The 27,914-nt window shown below is 45.7% G+C and overlaps 1 protein-coding gene across 1 annotated transcript; it reads left to right on the top strand.

The window, feature by feature from the left end:
• The first annotated feature begins 69 nt into the window (after positions 1-69).
• On the top strand, positions 70-27,649 carry LOC144169319 (ecto-NOX disulfide-thiol exchanger 2). The gene is made up of 12 exons (XM_077698411.1): positions 70-295; positions 403-541; positions 3,509-3,681; positions 6,057-6,192; positions 7,031-7,237; positions 9,107-9,352; positions 10,756-10,968; positions 15,433-15,539; positions 16,585-16,705; positions 17,667-17,899; positions 19,263-19,401; positions 20,164-27,649. Exons 2-12 carry the CDS (start codon positions 403-405, stop codon positions 20,373-20,375), a joined length of 1,926 nt encoding a protein of 641 aa, XP_077554537.1. The 5' UTR covers positions 70-295; the 3' UTR covers positions 20,376-27,649.
• Positions 27,650-27,914: the final 265 nt, after the last annotated feature.

Genomic DNA, 27,914 nt, shown 5'->3' with positions numbered 1-27,914 from the left:
AGCCTTATCGAAACAGTACGTGGGAAGGTTTGTTTACTTTCAATTTTTTTGAATTTTGAGCAAAACAAAACAAGTGTGGTAGGGCGCGCACCCAAGCGGTCACCGCCAGCGTAAACGTATCGAATTTGCAGCCTGCGGAACTTTCGCCTTCAGCTGTTGTTGATCGTCTGCTGTTGAAGTGCAAATTAATCAGGCAGCCGAAGAACATTTCGCTCGCCCGCACGCTCGTTCAAAGGCCCATGAATTAGCTCTGTGTGTCCACGATCGCCGGATTCTTCCTGATCGGCGCAGGAAGGTAAGATACAGCGCATACCGCAACGCGCGTGCAGTGTACGTATGACAAAAGCCCTCACCCGCAGCAATTCTGGCGACTAAAATAGCGCGCCAAATATCTGTTTATAGATGATGCAGGCAGCAGCAGCAGCGGCGGTATGTGGCGGATCTCCAGTGCTGCCTTCGAGTACGGTCGACCCTGCCACAAATGACGCACCGCTCGAGTTTGCGGCGCGCATCAAGACTACAGTGGCTCCCGAGGGACTCGGTGAGATAGATGCATACGCACCTGTCACGCAGGGCGTACCGGCAAATGCGTTCGTCGTTCGCTCGGGGCAGCTGCCAAATGTCAGTATGAATCCGACGGGCGCGCGATTCTTGGAGTCGCCTTGTAAATCACGTACGATTTAACGCTTTGCGCCGGTTAGCCGAAACGGCCGGAGGCACGGGAGCTTCGATCGTTTCGCCGCAGCCGTACGTGTTGCAGCCACCGCCGTTTCGTGCCGCACGGCTCTTGTTTACATCGTCTCCAGGTGATACATATCCGTTCGCGTTTTCGTTTTGCTTCGTTTAGATTCAGCTTGTTTGGATTTTTTATTGCTGGGCGAGTTTTTAGTTTTAAATCGATATCGTACCGCTGCGCGCTTTTCCCATGTATCTCCCTTCTGTATAAATTTAGTATCGGCGCGCACAGATATGTTTTGTCGCGTATTTTGTTGGAAAATCAAAGCGCATTCACTCTACCGGAACCAGAGTACGCATGTGTGTGTAGATTAATTGCTTGAGATTATCTGGCGTACCTCGAAGGAATGTAGTAGGTGTGGAATAATTAAGTGGGAGAAGGCGATATACACCTTAAATTTAACCTAACTGCTAATAAAAAATAGTAGATAAGGTAACCTAAGCTTTAAGGATTAAAAAAACAGCCTTTTATTTTAATTTCACCCAATAAACATGTCAAGCTCTATATGCAGCACCGTATATTCCATACGTATTGAAAAGGCTTCATCTCATTTTTTCACGTAACGGAGTTATGGTACATTTGCTGATTATTTATTTCAGTTCACAACTTGAAATTTTGCCCACATTTTGGTTCTCTTTAGACAAAAATATAGTTGCGACGAATATGTGTTAGCCGCTTGCAACTCATCTGTGATTTAGAAGTTTCGATGACGCGTTATTTCCTGCTACCCAGCCAGAAAGATTTCATTCACTGATAGCTGAAACCGCTCTCCATTCAAAATTTCAAGGACCATTAATGGCATCCAATTAAGTTTCTGCCGGCTTTTGCAAGGCTAGCTCCAGCCGTCATTATGACAACGACTTGGTTAACACCGCATAGTATCAATTGCTTCACACTTCATATTAGAATGGTGCAATCAAAATATTGAAATTATGGATTTAAGTAAAAAAAGAGACAATAAAGAATCCTTTTTTTTCTTCGAGCTTAGCACTGTTAGACATAATTGTGGAGAACGTGAAACAAGTAGCCTAAATGTAACACAAGGCCCTGTTTGGTCTAGAAGGCATAGCAGTATGGCCCTTAGAAGTTTTGGCCAATCTTGTAGAGACCCGAGTAGTGATAGCAAATTTTGGAAATGGAAGCATATAGTGCTGCTTGCTCGACTGGCCTGAACTCAGGTGTGGATGCCTTTGACCGCTTCAACGGAGTTTCGTAAACTCTATAAAGTTCCAGTTCTTGAAAATTATATAAACCTCACTGAATTATTCTTCTGCCTTCCAGGCCTAATAATTAAATCAAACTTGAAGGTTTGTTAGTAGGTATTTGACGTTTAGAAATGAGACAGAAATAATTATATATATACAAGGTTTCATGCCCTGAAGATACACTTGGGGGGCGGGGGGCTCCGTGAGGTGTATTGTAGGGAGAGTTATGCCTGAATTGAGACCGCATCAGGAACTTCAGGGTGGGCTTTGAGCTTTAACCTTCACTTTCTTCTCTTTTTGTTTTTTTTCAATTGCAGTTCAGTTTTGAAGCCGTGGCAGTGTATCTAACAGCTAATCACCTTAGTCACTACACCTCAAAGTCGTCTGTGTGGGAGAAGCGGATAAGCATAATTTGTAACATTAGGCAAGTTACTTTAGTAGCAGACATACGCATTAAAATCTCCAGTAGCTGCTGAAAGTGCGTTACTTAAATGACATTGTGTAGCACCTGTAATGCTTAAAGTTGGCTATTCACTGATTTCAAAACAAAGAAAAAAGCCATAACATGCAACAGGATGCCACCTGGCAGCTAGCATTACTCCATCAGTAGCGTGCAGAAGTGCATATTCTTTTTTGGTGGGGCTTATAAACTGGGGTTGTACAACACGCCAGGCAGCTGGCTGACAGGCAGCATAGATAGACTCTCAAGGCCTCAGGATTGCTCGACTTGGCTCTGGTCTGCTGCTGCTTTACAAGTATGAATAAGAAGGAGGAAAACATTGCATTTGAACCAAATGAGTGTAAAGCAGTAGCATTGGTGAAGACATATAGGCCAACCAGTAAAACAAATGTTGCAGGAAAAATGTATTAAAGCAGTGCTTGTGTGTGCAGTGGTGAAAGTGACTTACAAGGGGTGCTACATATAGGATAACCTGCAGATTTACGCTTCTAAGTCGGCTTCACTAGTGCACTCACATGCACTGCTGGAAGGCATTTTTCTGGGTGCTGCATAAGCAAGCCTGATACCATAGTGGGAAAGTGCTAAGTGTGCTATATACTGGGCACCTTTAAAGTGGGCTTCACTACAGTTCAAAAATGCTTTGCTATGAAGGTGCTCAGAGGCAATATAAGAGATTTTTTTCTATGAAAATATGCAGCCCTAGGGGCCCATATTAAATCGCTCCCTAAAGCCTCGTGTATTCCTATAAAGTGCTATGTAACAAGTCCCTTTAAAGATAGCTTCACTACTACTCACAAATGTATTGCTGGGAAGGTGTTTTTTCAGGGGCATTAAAAAATATCTGATGTCAAAGTATGAATAACCTAGCGCCTTTCATTAATCATTATTTTTTTTATGTGGTGTGACAGACACACCTGGTGTGACAGACAGACAGGCAGGCTTTCCTTATTGAGTCCAGTTAGAAATGCTGAACTATTCAAACAACGGATATTGTGAGAATGAAGTGGATTAAAGCTGCAGGGGAGCACCCATAAAGAAAGAGCACCCCCACTGTTTGTCTCTGGGTGCGATCTCTTCACGAGTCCCCGTTGTGCCCCCCTCTCGCAGGGCGGCCCGTGGGGGCGTCCTTTGGGAGCTTTGCTGCTGGTCTGGCAGAAAGTGCGGCCGGCCTACCCTCCCTGGCCGGCCTGATGGGGAGCCCCACCCCCTGGGGAGTGCCCCCCTTCATCGGCCTGCCCGGAGACCCCGCACTCATGGGGGTCGTCTCCAGCTACGGACAGGTTCGTGCACAGGCGCCTTCACTCTGAGCAGAGGCGTTTCTTGCGTTCCAAGCAGGAGCGCTGGTAATTGTTTGCTGGGGGTGACCACCTTGTCTTACGACATGCAGCAGTACTGCGTTGAGAGTCGTAGCATGTGCCATAAGAGTGAAAAAATAAATAAGTGAAAGAGTGTCACTTGTCCCAACTTCATAACTGTCTAAGATTAGGTGCATTCGAAACTTCGCATGTACAACCACAGGGGCTGCTCTTCGAGGCATCGAACGTGGTACCGCCCAATTTGGCTGTATCCTGCTTGGATATTTTGAATGATTGCTTGTATCAAACGGTCATGGGTAGCCCCTTAATATTTGGTGTATTCATTGTTTATTTTCGGTTATGTGGGATTCTCCCCCCCTCCACTCCCCCCTTCACGTTGTCACAATCTGGCAGCACAGTTTTAAACGCCAGCCTAATCTGCAAATAATAGCTTTTGATATGATTGATTAAACAAGGACAGTTTGTGCAAACTGCCTAGTGAGAATTGTCAAATGATTGCTTAAGGCGCTCTGCTACACAACAGTCCCCTCGAAAGTTGGCTTAACAGCTACACACATGCTTTGCTGGGGAAGCATGTTTCCAGGCGCCATAATAGCTATACTCGGTGACAACTTAAGAACGGCACCGGAAGTTGCCGCTGTGCCTTATCACCGTAACCAGATGTTTCTCCACGCGGCGCAAGTAGGGCGTTACTGGGAATATTTTGAACATGACGTGAGCCGTTCTCGTGATTTTTTGGACTTACTATGCTTATAAACGACTACAGTGACGACAAACAAACTGCGTGAGACAAGGCAGACGGTATCACGCATTCATAGCAAACCCCTTTCAAAATGCGCGCGCACTGACGTCACGGGTCCGGCGCTTTGGCGGAGTGATACACTACATGAGGTGGTGCCTATCTTGAGTTGTAATCGAGTATAGTGTGATACCAATGTAGGACCTTAGGACCTTACCTTAGGACCTTACTAAAGGCCTTAGGACCTTTCATTAACTAGCTCCTCAAGGCCCCATGTATTCCTGTAATGTGCTTTGTATTGAGCCCTTATTAAGTTGACTCCATTGCTATACATAAATGTATTTTTGGGAAGACATCTTTAGGGACCATTATCAGAGGTTTCGCATGAAAATATGGAGGCCCTATGGCATGAAAATTTTCATAAAAACCAATGTATCCAAGTGCTTTACACTGAACTCCTTTCAAGTTGGCTTTTCTACTATGCACATGTGCATTGCTAGGAAGATGTTTATGACAAAATAACCGCATTTTGGAGAAAAAAAGGAAAAGTCACGCGCCTACATTATTGCACATCAAAATATGTAACTCGTATTTCAAATGGACTTTGGTGCAAAGAAGTCCGCAATTGGACGTTGATGCATCTTTCTGACGCGAGCGATGGCTCGAACTGCTTTGTGCAGGATGTAACGGCTTTTATCAGCCGCCTTGTGGTCTTGCATTCTTTCACTTTTGCTTCCTGCCTGGCCTATTCATGCGGCTCAAATCATGTGCGCAGCACAATAAAAAATAAAAATAAAGTACAAAAAAAACCCATGCGCACAACTTCAACAATGCGACTCCCGCAGTGGCAAATGAGGACAGTTGCAGGCGTGCGCACCTTGGCCTCGCGTGCCGCGGGCAGTGGCTGTGTGCCATGTGCAGCGCGAGGAAGGTAGGAGTCATGGCTCGGCACCCAGCTTGGCGCGCGTTGCTGGAGGATGCATGGCTGAAGGTTTGAACTGCTAAATACGGCGTTCGCGTTGCACATTGTCCCAAATTCACTTTGCGCACTGTCGTGAAATCGGTTCAAAATTTTATTTTCTAACAAAATTTGTTCGTTATATCCTGTAACGGACAAATTTTAGCTCACTGAAATGAGGTTTTAAATACACTGGTTTCTATGGGGACTTTCAGGGGGGATCACGGTTTGCTCGTTATATCCATTATTTCGTTATAGCCTATCTCGTTCTAGCGAGGATTAACTGTATTTAGTATGTAGCGTGCTAACGTTATTCTACATTTTTTTTCAGAAAAGTTACACTGTGTAGTCACATTTTCACCATGTGATTGCCAAAAGTACTAAGCAATGGCAAAAACACGCAAAAAAAGTTATAAAAATAAATATTAAGAACTCAGCCAAGTGGCACATGCTTGACCGTACTGTTTACACAGATGAATTGCACAGACTTGTCAAGGAAGTGCATATCGGCTGCTCACTTCTTCATCCTGTTGACATTTGCAGTGTTTTCAAGGGTTGCTTAAAATGATGCTCCAAACTGTTGTGCATCTGCGTCCTACAAAAAAAAAATGCACATGTGTGCAATGTGCGTCCTCTTTACAGTGCCCACAGTTCAGCTTTCTGGGTCCACCCCCCGAAATTGGTCCAGGAATGCTGCCGGCCAGTGTGATCAACGCAAACGCACCCATGAAGGAGCTTCTGCGGTTCCCAAACTGCGTCCTCTACCCGCCAAAGCCAAGTGAGTGCGGTTTTTGCTGCAACACCTCGCAAGTAAATTTTTGTCTGTTTTGCACTCTTTGCATTACGCAGAAGCTACTGCGTAAATGATGCTGATATCTTGATAAGTGAGGTGCGTGAGCTTGCCAAGATTGGTGCACTAGTACAAACCGTTCAAGCTAGGCACAGATAAGTGCGAGAAATGAGACTGATTAGCTGCCATCAGTCTTATGGGTTGGGTGTTGGTTTCGTCTGTTGTTATTGTTTAAAACTATATAGTGTATCATAATTCCTTGAGTGCGAATTTGAATGAGGACGAAAAAAGGTGGGGATTACACCAGGCAGTGCTTTCGCTAACAGAGTGATACATTATTAATATGCATCTCTGATAAGATTGGCGTAGAAATGAGCTGCAAGGGGGAACTAACTGTGACGTGGGTGGTGCTTGCAGGCATAAGTAGCAATTGCATAGGCAGCCATTTTTTCAGCCATATCCTACTGCTTTTGCGGTCAGCATTAAAAAAAACAACCCTGCCACAAGAAAAAAAATGCATGCTGTACCAAAACAAAAACTTTAATCCTATACACATTTTATTCTAAATGGTGGACGTGTCCAAGAGAACCTCAGGAGCTGTTAAGTGAGCCCCTGAAACTACCGAGAGCGGCGATCGAATTTGGAATGAGCATGGTACTGGAAGAGCTGCTTTTAAGAAAAAGTGGCAAACACTAGACATGATTAAAACAGAAACAGCCCCCTGCATTCCCGCACTTTCCACTCCTTCTGCAGCACTTTTCTGCCTTTAGATGATGCACTTGTGAGTGGTCCAACTCGTGCCTTGCCCTGCTTTCCGCCTGCGTAGACATGCCGCCGCCAGCGACGCGCGAGCGCCCCCCAGGCTGTCGCACGGTGTTTGTGGGTGGTCTTCCCGAGAGCGCCACCGAGGAGCTGGTGCGCGAGGTGTTCCAGCACTGTGGCACCATCACCACCGTGCGCATGAGCAAGAAGAACTTCTGCCACATCCGCTTCGAGAACGAAGAGCAGGTGGACCGGGCCATTGCCCTCTCTGGTGAGCTGCTCCATCGCCTCACACTTCACCTGCTCCTGAAAGGACGTTGTTGGTCAGCCGTCTTCACTTCATCATCAGCAGTGGGGCTCCTCGATTTAGTCTTGGACCCACCGCAGATAGCCTCCGAATATTCTGTGGATTCATACAGTTATTCTGTGGATCCATAGACCATAGAATGGATCCGTAGAATGGATCCATGTGGATCCATTCATTCTGTGGATCCATAAACATACAGTTAAAAGTGAACGCCAGACTGCTTCTCGGAGAAACTGATAATCGAGGAGTTCCTGTGTACGCCTGTCGATGTCCACCACAGAGTGAGGCCTCTTCCCGCAAACCTTCAACCTCTTTTGTCCTGCCTCAACCAGTACCGATTGCTTGCCGCCACTGCCTGAATCTTCTTGTTTTATGCCTCTACCGAGGAGTTTTGTTTGCCAGTGCTCAGCCCACCCATCAGTATCAGCCTTGCAGTATTTTCTTATTATGCAGTACCTGACCAAGGTATGCAGTTAAGAATAAATATACCAACTGTTTCAAAATCAGTTTACTGACGTGTAATTTTTTGTTTCTTTTTTTTTTTTCGCTGCTAAGGGTGTGTAGTGGCCAAGTAATTGCAGAGTGGCACATGAGATGGTCGATCGCAGCATGAATAATTACTTACAGCCATGTTTATTCATGTCAGTTTTGGTTTCGGTGATTAGAACACCGAGGCGGCCGCCGCGGCAAAAGGATGCTCATGATATCACTGTTCTCTTCACGCGCGCGGGCAGCATGACATCAGTCCTAAAACTGCAACATACAGCACAAGGCAGAGCAATGCGCGCCAACAGCAGCCAGCACCTTGGCTGTGTCATGGCCCAGCGTCAGCAGGGTGGGGCAGAGCACTCGACGTGTCATGCTGATGCCAATGTCGATAGGGTATCTGTTCTGAGCTTTCTCGTGCGTGCAAATATTAATGCCCCTGCTACACTGGCATCAGAATGTCATTTGAATCAAATGTCATTTGAACCAAATGTCATTTGATTCAAATGCAAAAATGTGCTACTACACTGGGCTTTGGAATGCCACTTGGCTCAAATGACATTGGAGCCGAATGAACACCCATTGGGGCTCTCGAATGCCATTTCTAGCGTTCTCGCACGCAGCATTCCAAGTCGGCATAAACAAATACATTACTGGTGTACTTAGAACAAACAAAATATTCTTAATTGTTGAACTTTGCTTACTTCTCATTCACTGAAATCATGACATGAAGATGTAATAATTCCATACTCTCAGCACCAGTGCGAGAAAGCGACAAACCAGTGTTGCCAGACAGCACACGACAGCGTGAAAAACCTTGATTGCGATTTAGAAATAATAAAAACTGTGTCAAAGCTTGCGTTATTTATCATTTGATGTCATTTTACTGCCAAAGACTGCTGCTAAATTTTATTGTTGCATTATTGTATAAAAACAGAACTTGACAGCAGCAGCGCCACACAGCCTGGTGAGCAATTTTTAAAGCTTTCAAATGCCATCAAAATTGTAGTGTAGCATGGCAGATTCTGAATGGCATTCGAAGCCCCTCATTTGAGTTAAATGACATTCGGTTCGAATGACATTAGAATGCAGTGTAGCAAAAGTGAAAAATTGATTGGAAATATGTTATATCGGCTGGTTATGGTTGAAACTTCCTGGGAGTTGTCTCCGCATACAAAGGAAGCCTTTATATAGTCATCTGAGCTGTGAAATTTTGTCAGTACTCCTTGAAAAACCGTAGTGGTTGGTGCGGAATTTGACTTGATTCCAAAGTCCTCCGTTTGTGCCCCTGCATCAGAGGTCGGAGGCACCACTGGTGTGATGGGGTTGCTGCACCTCCCACTGCAGGGTACCGGCTCAAGATCCGGGATCAGGAGGAGGCAGTGAGCCAGCAGCAGGCGGTGGGTCGTCTGCACGTGGACTTTGCGCAGGCACGGGACGACCAGTACGAGTGGGAGTGCCGGCAGCGGGCACTGCAGCGGGAGCTGCGCCACCGGGAGCGGCTGGACCGCGAGCGGCTCCGGCCCCCGTCCCCACCTCCCATCGTCCACTACTCGGACCACGAGGCCCAGCAGCTCACCGAGCGACTCAAGGGTAGGGTGGGTGGTTTGTTAACAGGGGAGCTGCCGTAGGTCGAGTCTTTTTGCAAGTTTGCTGAATGTCCTGCATCACCCAGGGGTAAGAGCAGGGTTCTCGGACCCTCGAGTGGTCTCGCAGAAACCGCTTCCCTGACCCACCAGTAGAGGGCGCAGTGGTCTCACAGGGGTGGGTGCCATAGGGGTCATACTAATAATACTAAAGGAAAATCTGGTGCTGCAATCGCAGGCCGTCCTGGGCGCTGCCATTGCAGCTAGCGACGTTCCTCGCCTACTTGGCTTGGCAAGCCATATGGCTTTCTTTTGTCTTGAAGCCAAAATCTACAAAAAAGAGTAACACTTCTTTCTTGTTTACCTAGCATGAAGCTCTAAATAATCACTGACAACTAAATCTTTTTGTAGCTTCCATTTTATAATAACAAAACAAATTTGAACAATATTCTACGGTAATATTGTTGCTTTTTTGCAGCCAGAGGCAACTTTCCAGCCTGTTCATGAGCCATGCCAAGGACTAGTGGAACGTGCCTGCCAGGAACATCACGGTGCACTCGCTGAAGCGCGGCTCCCCTAGACAGTGGTGCCAGATTTCTTTCTAGTGTATATTAGTGTGAATCTCTGTGGTGGGTTACTCTTCCTTCCACTCGGAGGGAGAGCCTCCCACCACTGACGTTTAGCTGCCAATTCAGTTGCTCGAACCGTAGAACTTGCGGGGCAACGGCGCTGCCGTTGTCGGGCGGGCACCCGTTAACTTTCGAGCCGACGCAAGAGAACCACACCTCCGCTGTTTCAGCAGATTTCACACTGGGTGGAACTGGGTTTAATTTGTTTTTTCGAAAGAAAGCGACAGTGCAACAAACTGGATGGAACAAAAAGTAGACAAACACTTGCACTTACTAGCAACCGAATGATTTTACCAGATTGGGGCGCCAGCTTTATACAGGCGGGTTGAACCCCCATACAAGAAGGCAACAGGGAGGGGGAGAAAAAACTGCAAAAATTAATTTCTATAATGCACACCAAGGGGAAATGGGACACGTGTCAATTTGACAGATAAAGAATCTCTTTTTTATGAAGCAACACACTTGGAACACAATCTTCACTGCACTGTACAATGCAAGGCGCCTCGAAAATTTCAAATGCCCTTTGCTGCCGATGGCGGCTTATGATATTGCACTTGTTGTTGCATAAAGCTGGCACCCCGATCTGAACAAACACTTTCTAGTAAGTGGAAGCGTTTCTTCGTTCTGTCCTGTGTGTTGCACTGCTGCTTTCTTTCGATGCTATGTACCAACCGGCCCAAGTTCCAGCTCCTTTGCAGTGATTTATTGTGTCTTGTCCTGTGGAGTTCTGGCAGGGGGGTGTGCTGAGCGCCCTCCTTCCCCTCCTTTGTCCCTTGCACAGGGGATGAGTCATTCCAGAAGGCGGTGCAGACACTGACGGTGTGGCTGGACCGAGGGGAGTGCAGCAAGCGCAACGCGGGCCACTTCTACTCGATGCTGCAGACGGCAAACGGCCACATCCGCCGCCTCCTGCAGGAGAAGAAGGACCACCAGGAGGCCCTCGACCGAGCACGCCTGCTCTTCGCACAGCGGCTGCAGGGGATACTCGTGCAGTGTGAGTGTCTCTGCTCCTCTCCTCCTCCTCCTCTCAGTCGCAGTACTGTATAGATAGTATTCACTGCAACGTTTAGCTGCCAATTTCCTCACTCGGCAACACTGGAAATATCCTCGGACGTGGGCGAAGTGACACGGACATGGCACGGCTTCTGCCACTGCACCCACACGCTGCAGAAAAAAACACCGGCATGCGTCGTCTGTTCTGTTTCAACCTGATTCTCAACGGTGGTGTCAACAAAGATGTTATTAATTGCACTCGCATTGTATTTAAGGTATTACTTTGTGTTCGGTGGGGTACGGTTTGGAACGCCCCACTCACATCATGTGCTTAGCATGGACAGGTACCACCATCCCGCAAAGCCCGACGTAACCAGTGACGGCACACTCACATGGTTGCCTGCATGCGTGCCTCGCCAGTGAGTACAACCCATACATTCATGCAAGGGTTGGCTACCTGTGCTCCACACTGGGGTGCTCCGAGAGCATCCGCTGTACAGAAAAAAAAGGGCCCTGATTTGAGCGCAGAACTGGTGCAAGACAAATTGGGGACATAAGGGCTTGCTGTGCCAAGCTGAAGCACTGTCGGGGAAGTGCTCCACCAAGATGTTCGCAGGCAAGGGCACCAAATGGGCTCTAAAAGGCACAAAAAGGCACAAAAAAAAGCAGGCAGTATTGCGCGGCCAGACGTGGAATTTTTAGTTTGTCTGTTTTAAAAATGTCTATTTTGCGTCCGTTTTGGTCATGACAAAGGTGCACTTGCGAGACCTTTGACCAATGACAGGTGCAAAAACTGACACCTCGCCTTGCTTCTGCAGCGTCGCGCCTGAACATCTGCTTTTGGCCAATCAGGGATTGCTCGAAACAGACACCTTATGACGGACATGAAATAGACAAAACTGAGGATTCTGCCCCTGTGTAACAGGAGTGGAGGAGTCAATAGTCTGCTATTTTTGGCACCCAGAAGCAGTGCAGGACTTTATTTTTCCCATTGTAAGAGCAAATGTTGCCTGCGAGCTTGTGTCCAAGCTTGTAAAAACCTAGCTCGTGAGCTGTCCTGCCTGTGTTCGCCCCCACTGTGCGTTACTCGTGTGTTGAATGGCCATAGAACTGGGTAGCGTGGTCTAGTAGCCCCTGTCCAGGCTCTTCCTCAAGGTAAGTGCAAGAAAGCGTGCACTGTTTCTGTGATGTCCTAAAATTGTGCCAGTTAAAACCATTTCTGCCTATGTTTTGAATTTCTTATCTTGTTTTTTCTTGGAGCAAATTTTCTTTCCATGAGGTCAGTCGTCCACTGCAATAATTTGGGATGTATGTATACTACAAGACATATTTGCACAATTTTTTCTGCATTTGAAAGCTTATGCAATAAAACCAGAAAAAACGTATCATTTATTCTTGTGCATGCATTTCCTGCTATTTATTCTACTAAAATATTAATATATTGTGCCCTGATAATTTTTTGGTTATGGATTTTGCAGTAACAAAGTTAAAATTATACTGCTATGGTAAAGTTCCGCAGTTCCTAGTCCTCCTAGAGCACAAAAGAATGTGAAGTATTCCAGTATTCAGTTGTCAGACTACAAAAAAACCTTACCACAAATGATGGCACAATGTGTAGCGCAAGTTTGAACTTCATTAAAAGCCGCATAATCAAGAACTGACTGTTTTTTGTGCTTATGGTGGTAAGATACACTTCATATGAAAATAGTCAAGTTATAAAAGAACAATTTTCTCATGAACAGCGGTCCCGCGTTGGACTTACCTTATTATGTGAGGAGCACTTTATCTTGCTGTGGGTCAAATTAATTTATAGAATGTAAGACACCCAATGTAATGGGAGTTGTGCCTGGAATATGGCAGTGCAGACGCCAAGGGCAGAAAGCAAACGTACAGTGCATGAGGAATTGTCATGGCTCTCGATTAGTACACACGAGATTGAAAATGTGATGTCGCGGAGACGGGGTGGAGCTAGCGCTGGGCAGCAGGCAAGGAAATTGACGTTTCTATAGATGGAATGCATGTGTAATGCAGCGAAACCCGGTTATAACGAACAGTGTAATTCAACGCAGTTTGTTTGCTATACAAAGTAATTCGATATAACCGAACCCACTTACAACGAACTTCAGTATCAAATTCGTTATAAAAAATGTCAACAGTTGACGGAAAACACGATAACGAAAGAAACACTGTGCCTCTCACCATGAATAGTAATCTACCCCAAAAGAAATTTATTGCAGAGAAATGTGCATCTATTTGCAGTAGGCAGTGATTTCTGCCTGAACACTGCGTTTAGCACCATCAATGAGAATTGCATTCTCGACACGCGCCGTAATTTAGACGAACTCTAGTCCACCTACTTGCATTTCGGAGCAGTATTGTCGCAGCACATCGGCAGCAGAGAGGGCTTCTTGCAATGTCGGGCACGGGCGATCGTCTTCCGGCAACGGCTTGTTGGCATCGCCGGCATGACTGCACTGCCATGCATGTAGGGCGAACCGTTGACCCCCCCAGCAATGCAGAAAAATGATCCTGGCCTGCCCACCATTTTTTTTTTTTTTTTCGTTCGCTGTGTTTGCGTTGTTCACACTTTGTGGGCTTTCTTCTGAAACATAGGTGTGGTGGCTAGCGCTGATGTCACTAAATAAAGGCTTATTGATGGCTCTAGCTGGCGCTAAGCTGCTGAATTTGGCTTTAGCCGTGAAGCTAGCAATCATAAATCGAGTCGAACGCAGTGAAAAGTTGGACGTCCCCGCGGCACACGAGATTTTCAAGAGCACCTTCAGAACAATTGCAGGGAGCCTAGATTAACCTTCTCGAAGTAAGTTCTGGGCAGATGTTATTTTAAAAAACTGCACAAAATTGCTTCACATCTGCTGCTTGTGCGTGCCAGTGGTGAAATAGAAAATCCCAAGGAGTGCAGTGAAGCCACCAGCGATGTTGCCAAAGTGTGGAGTGAGCTGTCGTGTTTTCCAAACGCTGTTGCTGGATCAACAGCCGGCGAGTTTGTGCATGTGGATGATGGTGTCGCGACCACGGGAGACTTTGTAAGACTACATTGTTGTCATCGTATCGAGCGCAAGTGAAAGCGTGCAACAAGGAAGGCAATGGCTCACAACCTCCGAGGTGATTGGTGCACTCGCACTAGCCGGCGCTTCTTCGCAAATGTGAAAGATTGCGGCCTGAGCTGCTTTGTCTCTTTAGACAATGTGGAGAAGTGCATACTGTCTCAGGCAGCAAGGCTGTCCGAGCAGAAAAAGATACAGGACTATTTCGTGCGAAAGTAAGAAGGCAGTTTCATCAATAAACTGTTTTTAACCATTTCACTGTCGGCTGTTTCTGGCCGTGACACACCCCCAGCACCGGCTTGGTTATCGAAATACAAGGAAAGGAACATAGTGATTTATTTGACTACGATAGCATCCAGAACGTGACGCGTCAAAAAGAAAAAGGGGGGGTGAGAAATCACCTTTCTTCCACATATTTCCAGTTTGTCGTGCACGCCTCCGGCTCTGGGACGACAACCCCACCGTTTCAACATCCAAAAGTAACTTTCCAAAAGCACTTTTAGCAGCCCGCACAACGCACAGAAATGAACGAGTGAAAGCCGTGATTGAGTTATGTTTCGGTCTGTTGGAGAGGCAACGGCGCGCTGGGCTAACCTGGCACGCCATTGCAGATGTGGGAACAGAATAAAAAAAAAAGCCTAGAAACCAACTGAGGATAGCACAAACACCCTTGCACCCGTAATCACAAGCATGCCGCATGGTCAGCGACCAAGCCCCCATCAACTAAAGGTGGGCGCGGTCGCTCCGTACTCTTCACTATACTTGTGAGAAAGCTAGCGAGTGAAAATATGAGCTAGTAGAAAGATTTGACAGATGGCGCGAACAGTCCAGGCATAATCGCACGCATGCTGCATGGTCACTCAACCCGACCAGAGTACAGCGTGCGGAGCGACCAAGTTCCCCCAGCAACAAAGGGGGGGCACGGTTGCTTCATACTCTTCAATATGCCGTCAAAAAAGAGCTAGCGAGTGAAAATATGAACTACTAGAAGGATTCGACAGATGATGCGAACAGTCTAGGCATGCCTGCTTTGTGCTATGTGCGAATTTTTGAACGCACAATGGAGAACGTACCGGTACGTCAGTGACAGTGAAAGGGTTAAATATGGTATGTGCTTCCTAAGCATGTTTATATCAATTTACCCCCTATATGGAGCAGATGTTTTTTTTTTTTTTGATTCAATCGATATAATCGGGTTTTATGTGTGTCCTGCGTCCTAGCTTGGTACCCGGGTATACGTCATCCTCTTACACTTGGTCTCTCTCTCTCTCTTCCCCCTCTCCTCTCTACTCTGCTTAATCTGTTACCCGTGCTCAACCCACCACCCCTCGTATTACCTTCCTGCCCCCCTTCCCTCTCTCTCACCACCTTCTGTTGTCGGTCATCCCTGCCACCATTAGTGGGCCAGATTGAGAAGGTATTTGCGGTGGCCAGCCACCAGAAGGTCTGGGACCATTTCACCAAGGCCCAGCGCAAGAACATTGATGCCTGGCGCAAGCAGTCTGAGGTGAGCACTGTTCACGACGGCATGCGTTCTTGTTGCATTCGAACATACTTGCAGGTCTCTCTCTCCCTCGCAGGCCGGCAGAATCCTCCACCATGCTCTGCATTCCAAGAGCAAAACTACCAAAAATCGGCTCTTGTTTTGCCGTTTCAAATCAGTGCTTTCGCAATCTCTGCTTAGCCACTGTTTTATTATAGCCAACATCAAGTAGTGGTTGAGGCTATGTGAAGTTATGTGAGTTGGTCCTACAATTTATTGGGCATATTTGCCAGAATTAAAAAAATAGTAGGTGGCGAGTTCGTAGCCTGGTACAGTGAGGGGTTTTAAGTGCAGAGCGATGGGACGAGGGAGGAATTGGTCGAACGGGGCTGGTGCTGTGTTGTGTTCTTTCCTTTGTTTTGTTTTTTCATGCTGTCTAGCCTTCATCATGCAAGGTGTGACAAGATGGGCACAATGTGCACTTTGTGCCCAATCTTTACTCGTGCAGTGTGTGTGAATCTTATGTGTGTGTTTCGGAGTACGACGCTGCACATAAATGTAAACCAAGTTGTTTGACCACTCGCGGGAAAAGTGCATTTGTTTCGAGGCTGCCATTTGCCACAGCAGCTTCACATTCCTGCTGAGTGAAGTAAAAGCAGCAGTCGTGGCACGTGTACAGCTAGGCCTCTCAGCGCTATAATCGTGTTCTCACACGTTTCCGCAGCCACATTTGGGCCAACTGTTAGCTTTTCAACAATTTTTGCTCTATCAGCTTGGCTTCTAACAACTAAAGACACCAATAAAAGTGCAACAGGTGACAACTTGGTGATTGAATTGTAGATAGAGGTAACCACATACACGTGATTTTGCATTTCCTTTTTTTGTGAGGACATCTTTTAATAGGTAAGAGAGTAGTGAGTTACCAATGGCTAGTTATTTCTAAGCAACCAAAGTTGTATGTTGTCTTCGTGGTTCCTTTGATGAAATGTAGACTGAAAGGAACGCACGATGTGCAGCTGTTTTCAAGGGAGACTGCAGGCTGTGAATGTTTGTGGTGTACCCTTTGCAGGAGATCAAGTCTGCACACTTGGCGGATGTGCTAGACAAGCGACAGGAAGACGAGATGGATCTCAGCGATGAGGACGAACCTCCACCCTCAAAGATGGCCAAGACTTCGGAGAATGGCTCAGGTGAGGCTGCACTCTCAGGGGAATTTCTGTTGCCAATTGGTTGTGTTGTGCAGAAAAACAGGAGTCAGGAGGATGCAGATATATAAAAGTGGAGAAAGGCATCAGTGTAAAATATCATTTTTCTACTCTGGAGCGAATGCCGTTGTACCGCCCTGAAATGGGATGAGAGAAATGCGTGTGACCAGATTATTTGGAACTTGCCACTCAGTCTCGTCAAACTTGTGTGGATCCTCAGTTGTAGAGGAGCTGTGATGGTAGACATTTTGCTCACTGACTGTTCTCGTATACGTAGCGCTACCAAATAAACTATTCTTTAGAATGGCAATACTTAGCTACGTGGCTGAGCAGTTATGGCTGTTTTGGAGCCTAGGATCGTGCCGCAAACTTTGCGCAAGGTCGTCTAAAATTATGAAATGATGACTAACTGCAAAGCAGTGTGTGTAACAGCACACCACTCTCAAGGCACTAAATGCGCTAGCCACCCCACTCTCATGGCACCAAAGGCAAACAGGTGCTAGCCCATCTTTGTGATTTACTCATATGAAAGGCTACTCTACGAGCAGTTCGCGGCAATGGGAGGCTTTTAAATTGGTGGCAAGGGAAGAGAAGAATTTACAGCTCCTTGAAAGCGACTCGTGACACAGTAACACAGCTCTTTACACTGTCTTCTTTGGCAGCAAAAGCCGAGGAGGTTGGTCATGTGAGGTAAAAAAATTGTCAGGGCCTTGCTTTTCTATGAGCAATTTGTCCATGCTGTGGAGGAAACACAGTAATGAGCCAAGTGGGTGAGCCAGTAGCATGGCTGCTGGACAGGGACAAGAAGCTAGCAAGCAAGACAGCAAGGGTTCATAGAAGAGTGCGCGCACAATTCCGTAAAAAGTATTTCATGTCTGATAGCAAAGCAGACGGGCAGTTTAACCGTGTTTCGTTTATGGCTGTTTTCTTTGTGCCACCGACACAGATGGCGATGGCGGCGGGTGTGGCAGCGGCGCGGAGGATGAGGCTGGCACGTCTGCGCGGCTGGCCCTGCAGGAGGAGTGCGACTCCCTGCGGTGCCAGCTGGAGGCGTACCGCAACGAGGCCCAGCTGCTGAAGGCTGAGCAGGAGCAGCGAGACCAGCAGCTGCGCCTGCTGCAGCAGGCCCTGCAGGGCTTGCAGCAGCAGAGGGCCAGGGACTTCCACGAGATGGACCGGGTGAGGGATGGGGAAGAAAGAGTGCGTGCTTGCGAAAGTGTGTGTGTGCGTGCTAGAGTGTCAAAATTTTAGATCAGGGGCAGAATTCTGAGTTTTTCCATTAAAAAACATCTGCTTCGCATCCATTTAAATTGTAACGTAGTAGCACTTGCGAGGCCTCTGACCAGTGATGTGCTGCACAGAAACCAACCGCCTTGCAGAAACCACCTTGTTTCTGCTGCATTGCACCTCATCGTGTGCTTGCAGCCAATCAGGGTTCCCTCGAAACGGGCACTTGAAGCGGAGATGAAATAAACAAAACTGAGAATTCTGTCCCAGAGCACGGTTGCCCTGTGGAGCAAGGGACCACTGGGCTTGGTTCCTTGCTATGCAAAGCAACGCGAGACGGTTGTACTGATATGACATCACAATCACACAACATTGTACAGTCGCGCTAGTACATATCACAACTAGAGGTCTCTGTTGGGGGTATAGGGACACAGCCATGCTTTGCTGATACAATATAATACAGTTAGCTATGGCCGTTTGATGATACACTTGTGTCAGTGTCATTCATGGCTGTTGGAATACAGACTTCATGTGCATGGCGTGGCTATGTGTGCCTAGAGGAAGCATCACGATACAGTGGTGCTAATACAATACAATAATACCATCTTGTCCGTGCCATAATGCAACCTGGCATGCCCGTATGATGTCTATAGGGCCATGTCAATACACACCATGAAGTATCAGAATGCGGACTTGGTGCAGTCATGTGACGTATGACTTGGAAAGGCAAAGCATGATACAGTCAGGCTGATAAGACATGAGGTGGTCATTAGCAGCATGACCAAACGATGCTGGGAAAAGTGCTATAAAAATGACCGATTTCAATACGGGCACATTGTTGTAGCTAGAAAATAATTGCTTGAAAGTCAGTCATTTAATTTTTAATGGAAGCGTAATTTTAGCCCAGATGACAATCTAGTGGTTTTGGAAAAAATATGCTTGTTACTCAGGCCACATACACTGACGTCAAATGAATTCAGGTGTTCCAATTTGTTTTCAGCACTTCCTGCGGGCGTGCGATGTGAGCTAGAGTATTGGCGCGCGTACCTGAGGAATTTCGTTTATAGTATTTCAAATCGGGGCACTTTTCGAAACACTTAAATGTGTTCTGCCCGCAAACAATTATGTTTTTATTTCACAGTTTGACCACTGAAGCCTGTAATCTAAATCGTAATTATTTAGTTTATTTCAGAAATGTGCAAATACCGAATTACAGTAATTTGTCAGTCGCTCATGAAATCGGAGCAAAAAAACATTTGCTGCAGAAAATGCCTTGAGGTCGACTCTTTGTTTAGTTACCAATATTACTTTGCAGCTGCGGTCATCCCAAAGCAACTCTGCGCCCAGTCCTGAGAGGGAGCAGTGTTCTGCATCCTCTGGATCCCGCAATGAGGTGTCCTCCTCCACACAAGTGGCGGGTATCAGGATCACGGAAAAAGACGCAAAGCTTATTGGTGAGCCACCAGCCAATGTCACTCATTGTCATAGCACATCTTGAAAGTTCCCTAAGCATCATGGACACGTGTGCATGGACTGTTGTTGAGGCATTTTTCTGCTGTGCACAGGGGTGAGGGAGAAGCTGTGTTGAAGCACTTGCCTTTAAAATTGCAGCACAGCGCTTGAGCATATCAGTAAGCCTTCAGCATTATTGATTACATGGCACATGCGCACATGGGATTTTTTATGCCAGTAACTTTGTTCCTTTTTTTTTTCCCCCATAAACAGAGTTGTTCTTGTGAAGACTTTAAGTGCTAGTCAATTTGACTTAACAGATAAGGCTTGTAAGCCTGCAGTCAGTGTTTAAAGGAGGACTAATCTTGTTTGAGCGTCCGAAGTTCTGAATGATTCGGAATTCAAATATATTAGCAATTTGAACTTCAAGTAGAACTATTCATGCAGCCATTATTCAATTCAAATCAGAAGCCTGAATATTCGTGCATTTCTAACAGCTAACCGTAGTTACAAATACACCAGCAATTAACACTAGTGCCATTATTAGTTCTGCACTTGGTGTTTCACTACTGTGCACTGAGCTGTTCTGCAATCGTGCAGACTATAGAAAGCAAACGACTAAGTTAAGATTGCAGTGGTTGTCGTGTCCACCATTCTTGTTTTTGTCCCCCCGTGTAGTGTGCGCAAAATTTACCGCTACGAAATAGTCCTTTTTACAACCGAAGAAGCATTCGTATCTCCCGCCCTTTTTGTCCTCGTTCCAGGCCTGGTGTCGATGTTCCTGCACCTGCACCCAGACGGGGCCAGCCTGGACTACCTGTGGTCATACGTGCACACCCGGGAGCCCACGCTGCAGCCGTGCGACGTCGAGGTGCTCCTCTCCAAGTTCCCCGCCCTCTTCCCCCTCGAGGTCACCGGCGTCGGGGCCACCCTCGAGAGGCGCTGGAAATTCGGCGGCTTCGCTCCCTCCCTCTGATGATGACGTCGTCTCTCTCTCCTCCTTGTCTTTCTTGCTGCTGATGCCGCCCGTCCGTTTGCCTCTCCTTGACCTTTCAAGGCGCACTTAATTTTCTCTTTCGAGCCATATGACTCCAGTACCGCCGTTACACGTATGCTTTTTTTTTTTTTTTGAAACGTGATTGAGGTTTATGTGTGTCCTCTTGTGGCCAATACTCTCTCCGTGTACTGTTTTGCATCACTGGGGCTCTCCAATTTAGTCCCGGATTCACCACGGATAGTCCACTGGTAGTCCGAGGATTGCCGACGCCACGAAAATATGCGTTCGAAACAAATGCCGGAGTGCTTCTCGGGGAGTCTGCGGTGAATTCAAGTGTGTAAATCAAAGAGCCCCACTGTAGACACATCATTTTAGAAGTGCTTGCGCGAGAGTCGGGGCAGTTTTCACGTAACGCAGTCATGATTGTCCGCAGAATTTTTCCTAATTTAACAGGGCTGGATGCGTATGCGTGTGTTTGTGAAGAAAATGCGTAACGATCGTGCTGTGTGCAGTGTCAACAGTTACACAAAGCATGCAGATACGCTTCTACCTTTATTACGCGAATAACTTCATTATTGGATGAATAACTCCGCTGTATAGAGAACAGCTTGTTCATTTGGGGCATCGGCAATGTTTTCTGATCTCCTGTAGGGTGTTTATACGTATTTATTTCATCCACCATGATATACGGGATCATATGTTTCTCTATACTACGTATCAATGTGCGCGTGGTCTTTTGGCAATGCTTTTTGTAAATAGTGTGCGCCAGCCAATAGAAGCACTTGCTTTATATTTGTAATTTCAGTGTCCGCTGTCCTCCTTCGCATGATCTTCTAAAGTTGGGCTGCATAGCCCAGTAATTAGTAGCTAGCACAGTCCTTGCGGTCTTAGGATGTATGGCCAGTCAAAGCACGTGCAGGAGCAATTGTTCAATCACCTTTTTCTTTTTTTATATGAAACTAAAAACTTCCCCAGGGGCTTCATAATTGTAGTTCTAAGCTTTCCCTTTGTTGAAAACAAAAAGGAAAAAAAAAAAAAGATTCATTACATGAAAAAGAGGAGGCACTCAGAACTGAGTATGCATATATAAGCACCTGTTGTGACATTTGTCACCGAAGTCATGTTGCCCAATACGTACTACCATTATCTGTGCAATTATGTTTTTGAGATGCAAGCGTTGTTTATGTGTCTGTATGTAAGCTAAGCATCCATTCTAGTGTTGCATTGTTTTGTTTATTTTTTTTTTTTTTTTGTCAGAAACATTTTCGATGCCGTCTATTATGTTCTGCTTCGGCTGTAGGTTTTGATTATGGCATTGGCTCAAATAACTGTGAAGCTCTTACTCCAAAAAACTAGTCATGCGTGCTGGAGACGTTTATCTAAAGATCCCTCGCTGGGGTGTTTTTCTGCAGCCCTGCTCACTATTTTTGCCGTAACTTCATCTCCGCTGAACAGATGTATGCAGGTCGTAACAAAAATAAAACATCATTTTGATGTAATGGCAAGAGTCATGATAATTTAATTTTTAATTTAATTTTTCACTCGATTGGCCTGAGAAATGAAACTTCATATATTAAACTCCACAGGAAGTTTACCCCCACTCACATTTAATGCAACATCTTTCCAACTTAACGTACCACCATCTCATCCGGTTTTTTTTTCTTGCTTTGATGCATTTGCAAATTCCTCAGTTTCTCCTTTCCTGCTAATGACCACAGTTTCAGAAAAATTCTCAAGAATCATCAAACCTGCATACAGTATTTAACGTGTAGTCTTTTGTGATTCTGTACTTTTGTGACTTTTTAAGTTATTTTAGGTGTGCAAGACAAGGAAGACATCAAGCCAAGAGGTGATAACTAAAAATTCTTGATGTCCAGGCCCGCTGGAGACCAGAGCCTTTGGCTGTGATAGGGCCACTTTGAGTCGTAGGCACTTTGAGTCGTAGCACCATACTATCAGCACCAAGGGGCAGGCCGCTTTCTCAGCTTTGTTATCATCAAATATTCCCTCTCATACCGCCATCACAGCGCCGTTCCTCCTCTACTCACTATGAGGACAGGTACCAACTTGAGCTTGGTAATGACTTGTCTTTCTCTTTAACTTCACGTTTACAAGGAAGTCGAGTAAAACATCAGTGATGGCGTACGTCCATAATAAGCGTTGAGTGAAATTCTGCTTTTGTGAAGGTCTCACAGCCTTGCCAAGTTCGTAGCTAGGATATTACCGTGTTAGTCTGCCTTGGCTTTTTTTTGTGTGTTTGTTTGGCTCCTGTAAACGGTGACATTACCCGGATGAGTTCAACTTGAACATACGAGTTGGTTGGTTCAGTGTCTGTGGAACCAGGTTGCTCTCCTCTTGCTTCTTGGTTGATTACTGACTAAACACCTAACTATTTAAGCACACATATGCGTATAAAACTCCACAGTTTTTACGGTTCAGCAGGCTTGTAACCTACTGACTGTGGTTATTGCCAAATGTTTTAGCTGCCGAGGCCCTAGGTTGGAAGTCATTACTACAGCCTAGCCTCAGCTGTTGTGGCATAGGTTGGAGTGCCAGATCATTTTCAAAGCCAGATACACTTTATAACTTTGCTGGCCTAGCAGGGACACACACAACCTCTCAAGTTAACCAGCTTCTCATTGCGGTAGTGCTGCTAGTCTGAACACTCCTTGTACTAGTCTTGACTTCTTGCGCGAATCCTAGCCTGTCGTCCGAGTCAGTGGAATCTCTCTAGTGATGCGCATCTGTAGTGTTATGAAAACCATCTTCAGCGTCAAAAAATACACGTATACCTCTAGCACAGCGTTTTGTTTTTTTCCCCAACCCTGAGCACTTCCAGAGATACGGGAGTGGCTGTGCATCATACCTACAATACTCATCATGCTAAAGCCAAAGGCGCAGTTCGACTGCAAGCTCACGTGTACAGCATCTTTCAATTTTGATAGCCCAGAGTGACTTCGCCCAGTGTCACGCTTTGAGTGTTTATAATAAAGTGTTGGAGCTTGATGTGGTTGTGATGGCCTCACAGAGGCGAGGAAATGTGGCAGAACTATGCGGCGAAGCTGCCTAAGCGTTGGAGAGACGGAACGGGTAAAGAGTCTGTGAAGCCGCCAGTTGTGTCGTGTAAATAACGCATCTGTTGTCGTGCTTTCGACAGCTTTGAAACATGTGATGGAAACTTGAATGTGTGTTACCATTTGGCTGTGGCTAACATAGTGAAATGCAAACTGTACAAGTCGTCTGGCTGTTACGTCCTCTCCGGCAGCATTGAAAGAAATGTTGTTTCATCGTTGCAAGAGATCTCTGCAGGCAGTTCAGTGCCTGTCTTGCTTTAGTGCTGTAGTGTTCAGTGTCTATTGAATCACATATGTAATTATCACTTTTGCAAGCATCAGCTCAAATTGTCGCTTGCAGAAAATTCTTGTCTTACCGTTCTGCTGGTGGCATGCTCATGCAAAAAAAAAGGGATATTCTGTTATTGGCTCTGATGGTTCAGCTTGAACCATCAGTATGCTTTAAGCTTTAACGTATGCTCTCTTTGGTTTTTCGGTTATAGGGTCATATACAGGTCAGATTTCCTCTGTGTTCATTTTTATACTTGTGGTGGTTGAATTAAATACACCACAAGTACTTTTGTTGTGCAATTCAAATTGACAGGAATTTTTGTGGGTATTTTGAACTAAGTACATTTTTTTGTGCGTGTGTTTGTTGTGTCTATATGCGTGGAATCACTTTCTCCAAAATTGTTCAAGTGTGATTGGAGCTGCTGAAACGGTGTTACCTGCACGCCTGTGGAAGCTGCTTGCCTCTGCTGACACCAGTAAATAAATGTTTAGCTCTGTCGTAAAGGAATTGACAAAAGCGTACCAGCAGGATACAAAAAAAGTTTGCTGTTCTTAGTGTAAATATTTTTGTTTGTTTACTTATTTGTTTCACTGAAACCATACCTTGCGAGTACCATTGCAAGGCTGCTTGCCTCTGCTGACACCAGTAAATAAATGTTTAGCTCTGTCGTAAAGGAATTAACAAAAGCGTACCAGCAGGATTTGTTTCACTGAAACCATACCTTGCGAGTACCATTTGGGGTGATTAAGCTCTGAACACAACTGTGGTTAACTAATGTACTCATTAGAAAGCTCAGTGTTGCAAGTGTTAATCGTAGCTGTTAATACGTGTAGTGCCAAGCAGTTAACTGATGCTACTACTAGAAGTAGTACAGCATATACCTTGCATCCTGTAATTCACCAGGTGTTCGAAAAAAAAAATTTAAAGGCATAGGAAAGCAAGAGGCAAGAAAAGCATGCAAAAATTTGAAATGACAGGCCCCTTTTAAAGGAGCCATGAAGACAAAACACAAGTTTGGTTCATTCAAAAGACGGCCTCGTTAGAATCATACTGACACCAGTTTTAACGTAAAATTCGCTCAAATAAGCTATATAATTATGAAAAAAGGGAATGGCCATGCGACCTACTCGCTCATTTTCCGCAACAGAACCTATGATGTCATACCAGACTTCTCTGCGATTGGCGGAGGCCGGCAAAAGCAAACACAAATTAGGCTGAGCTTATAAGCTTGCAGAACGAGCTATTTGTGTTAAATTTAGGGCACATTCTTTTTAAAGCAATAAGAACGGTGGAACAAACAGTGGAAGTTACGAAAGGACATGTAAACATAGAAGTAGTGATGCATACTGCTGCACAGCATTGCACAGCTGCACTGTCTTACGTGACCATATTTGTCGAGCGAGCACTATGTTTCACGAAACGATGATTTTCTCCCACAACAAAAACAAGCAAGGTTTAAATACGGCTTGCCACGGTATGGTGGCGCCATCTAGGTTCAGTAACGTAAACAAACGTGCGCCGCCATACAGGGTGGAGACACCCTTTGAATGGTCCTGTGTCGCTGCAATTGGGTCAACGTGCTCAACGGTTTGTTCTTTTTGTTTCCCTTGAGACCCAGCAACGCGAAACAGACAAGATTATTCAAACTTCGCCAGTAAACCACATTGCGGCAATAATTTTAGTGCAGTTTTGATACAATGACTTGCTTCGGCGGCGAGCGGGTGACCCAAAATGGCAGCGTCAGCGTATACGTTTCTCTACCCTGTACGGTGAACGCGTGACTCAGTGAATTTCTCAGTGAATAAAGCATCGTTTGTATCCGGACAAGCGCTGGGGGCACTATAAAACACAAAATCTTTCGAATAAAACAAACTTGTATTTTGTCTTCATGACTCCTTTAAGAAATGGTAGGCTTCTGTGCTACTTGTGTGTAAAATTGTTGGTGGGCATTGAAATACGTGCACATCAGCTGTACAAAGGACTTCTTGGTGCATCAGTGTTTGTATACCTGAAAGGTGATGCCAACTGCTGCTAGGCGGAAATTGTAAGAATGAACGGACTAGCCCAAATGTGCTGTCGAACCTTGCTCAACGTTTTTCAGGGATCGGCAACATAAGCAAAAATATCATAAAAAAGAGTGAACTTAAATGTCACAGCAGGACAGTACTTTCACTGTGTAACCACAAAAATACTTGCCTATGAGCAACGAATATCTAGGGTTACATTGTACTACCATGCCATATTGATATCACCTGAGCAATCGCATTTAGTGCACTCTTATGGCATGGTGTGTTTTAGAATATATTTTAAAATTCTGAGAGTCATCGAAGGGATGTTGGCATACTTCTATGTGTGTCATAGACGCATAACATCGATGCATCATAAGAGCTGCTTTGGTTGTTATTGCTGTCGCACATCATTGAAATACATGTGGCCTATGGACGATTAGACTCCTGCAAAAAATAAATGCTGTTTCTCTCTATTTAATATCTTTGCATTAGGTATCACACATCCCGTGAATTGGACATGGTTCCTCTGCAATGAATGAAGCGCCCCGCTGAATGCACTGACGCGTTGTGGTTGAGTGTTTTTTAAGTGAAACTGAATGATGATGATGATGATGATGATACACCTTCTTTCACACATAAGTTGCATTCGGAGCAAGCACGTATTAATAAATTGGCTCTTCATCTGTTACTGTTGGGATGCTGTTTTGCCATGCATTCTGCTGTACACCCATAATGGCACTGCTGTTGCACTGGTATTTTGCAGGAGGTCACTGCTCTTTCACAGCTCTTTTGCATGTCTAGCCGTATGCCACACTTACACGATGCCGTGTCAGCAATTTTAGCTATCTAGATGTATGACGTTCAGCAAGGAAGCAAACAAACCTGTTTGCTATTTCAGGCAAATTATTGGCAGCTGCTGTTCCCGCAACAGCTGAGAAAGGCTGTGATAACTGTAGCAGAGTAAGGTTGTTTGAAACAATGAGAATTATGGAAGCGTGTTCACTTGCTAAGCATACAGAATGCTGCTGCTGGCACCACCGCGGATGGCAAGCCCATAAACTGCTCACGCCACCTGGCTGGATCGGGTGCGTTTGGAGATAAAGCTGCATAATTTTATCAACTTGTGTGTGTATGCTATCCATATCGTAGTGCTCTGCTCCAACCCTTATTTGTGTTTTACGAGTGTAGCCTTGCTATCTCCTTTTACTTGCTTGAGCTGGATGGTTCCTTTGTGTCCGTATTTTTACGGACAACAGTGATGCTTGTGATCTCTGGATGTGAACAAGGCTACTGCTGCTACGAAATGTTACGCAGGGTTGTGATTGTGCTGTGCTGAACGCTGTCGGTTCCGTTTGCATTGTGGTGCATTGTATGTCGTATGCATTGCAGTTTTCCGAGGGGTTGACCTGCTGCGAGTGTGGCTGAAATGGTTACTCAGCCGGCATTACCTTCGCATTACTTCTCACTATGCCTTCAAAGGAAGGGAAAACTTCTTTGTTGCATTTGCAGTTGCTCAACAGACCGAACTGATACTTGATACTTGCAAGATGGAGTCTGACCCTTCTGTTTCCGCTACGTGCTATACTGCGTACGTGCTGTAGGTTTAGCATTCGGCACTCCTTCCCAATGATTGCCACCCCCTTTGTCTGGTGCTGTGTGCAGCATTTGAAGTGTACAGCCTATCGCTAAGCATCTGCAAAAGCAAGGATGCTGCTGATACTGCCACAAGAGTGCAACGAGCCCGTGTGTTAAGATCCAATAAGTGTGCTTCTGTGTAACGGGGTCAAGACAGCTGAATCGACTTGGCTGGTCCCCATGCCCAACATGTTAAGCTCAGGTTTTTGAATGCAAGCGTGCAGCAGTGTACAATGCACCGCAAATAAAGGAACATTAACAATGCTTTGCCTACGGCCTGTCCAGGAAATGCTTGCCAAGTGTCAGCACGGTGCACAAATGCAGGAGACACCTGCTCCTATGCAACCACATTTTCAGTGTTGCAGACTGGCAAATAACACGAGAGCTTCTGCCTGGTCTGCCTACAAGGGAGGAACAAGCCACACCTTGTCATTTGCTGAATGCCAGTTATGACATAGAAAAAAAAAATACTGGTTTGGTTACAGTTTGGGTGTGAATTCATTTTGTTCCGGTTCGACCAGATCTTGTA

Source organism: Haemaphysalis longicornis, unplaced genomic scaffold, assembly GCF_048455015.1.
Source record: "Haemaphysalis longicornis isolate Haplotype H1 unplaced genomic scaffold, Haemaphysalis longicornis Haplotype H1 scaffold_2, whole genome shotgun sequence".
NCBI classification, from domain to species: Eukaryota; Metazoa; Arthropoda; class Arachnida; order Ixodida; family Ixodidae; genus Haemaphysalis; species Haemaphysalis longicornis.
The sequence above is the reverse complement of the archived record's forward strand: the minus strand, read 5'-3'. Positions and strand labels throughout refer to the sequence as shown.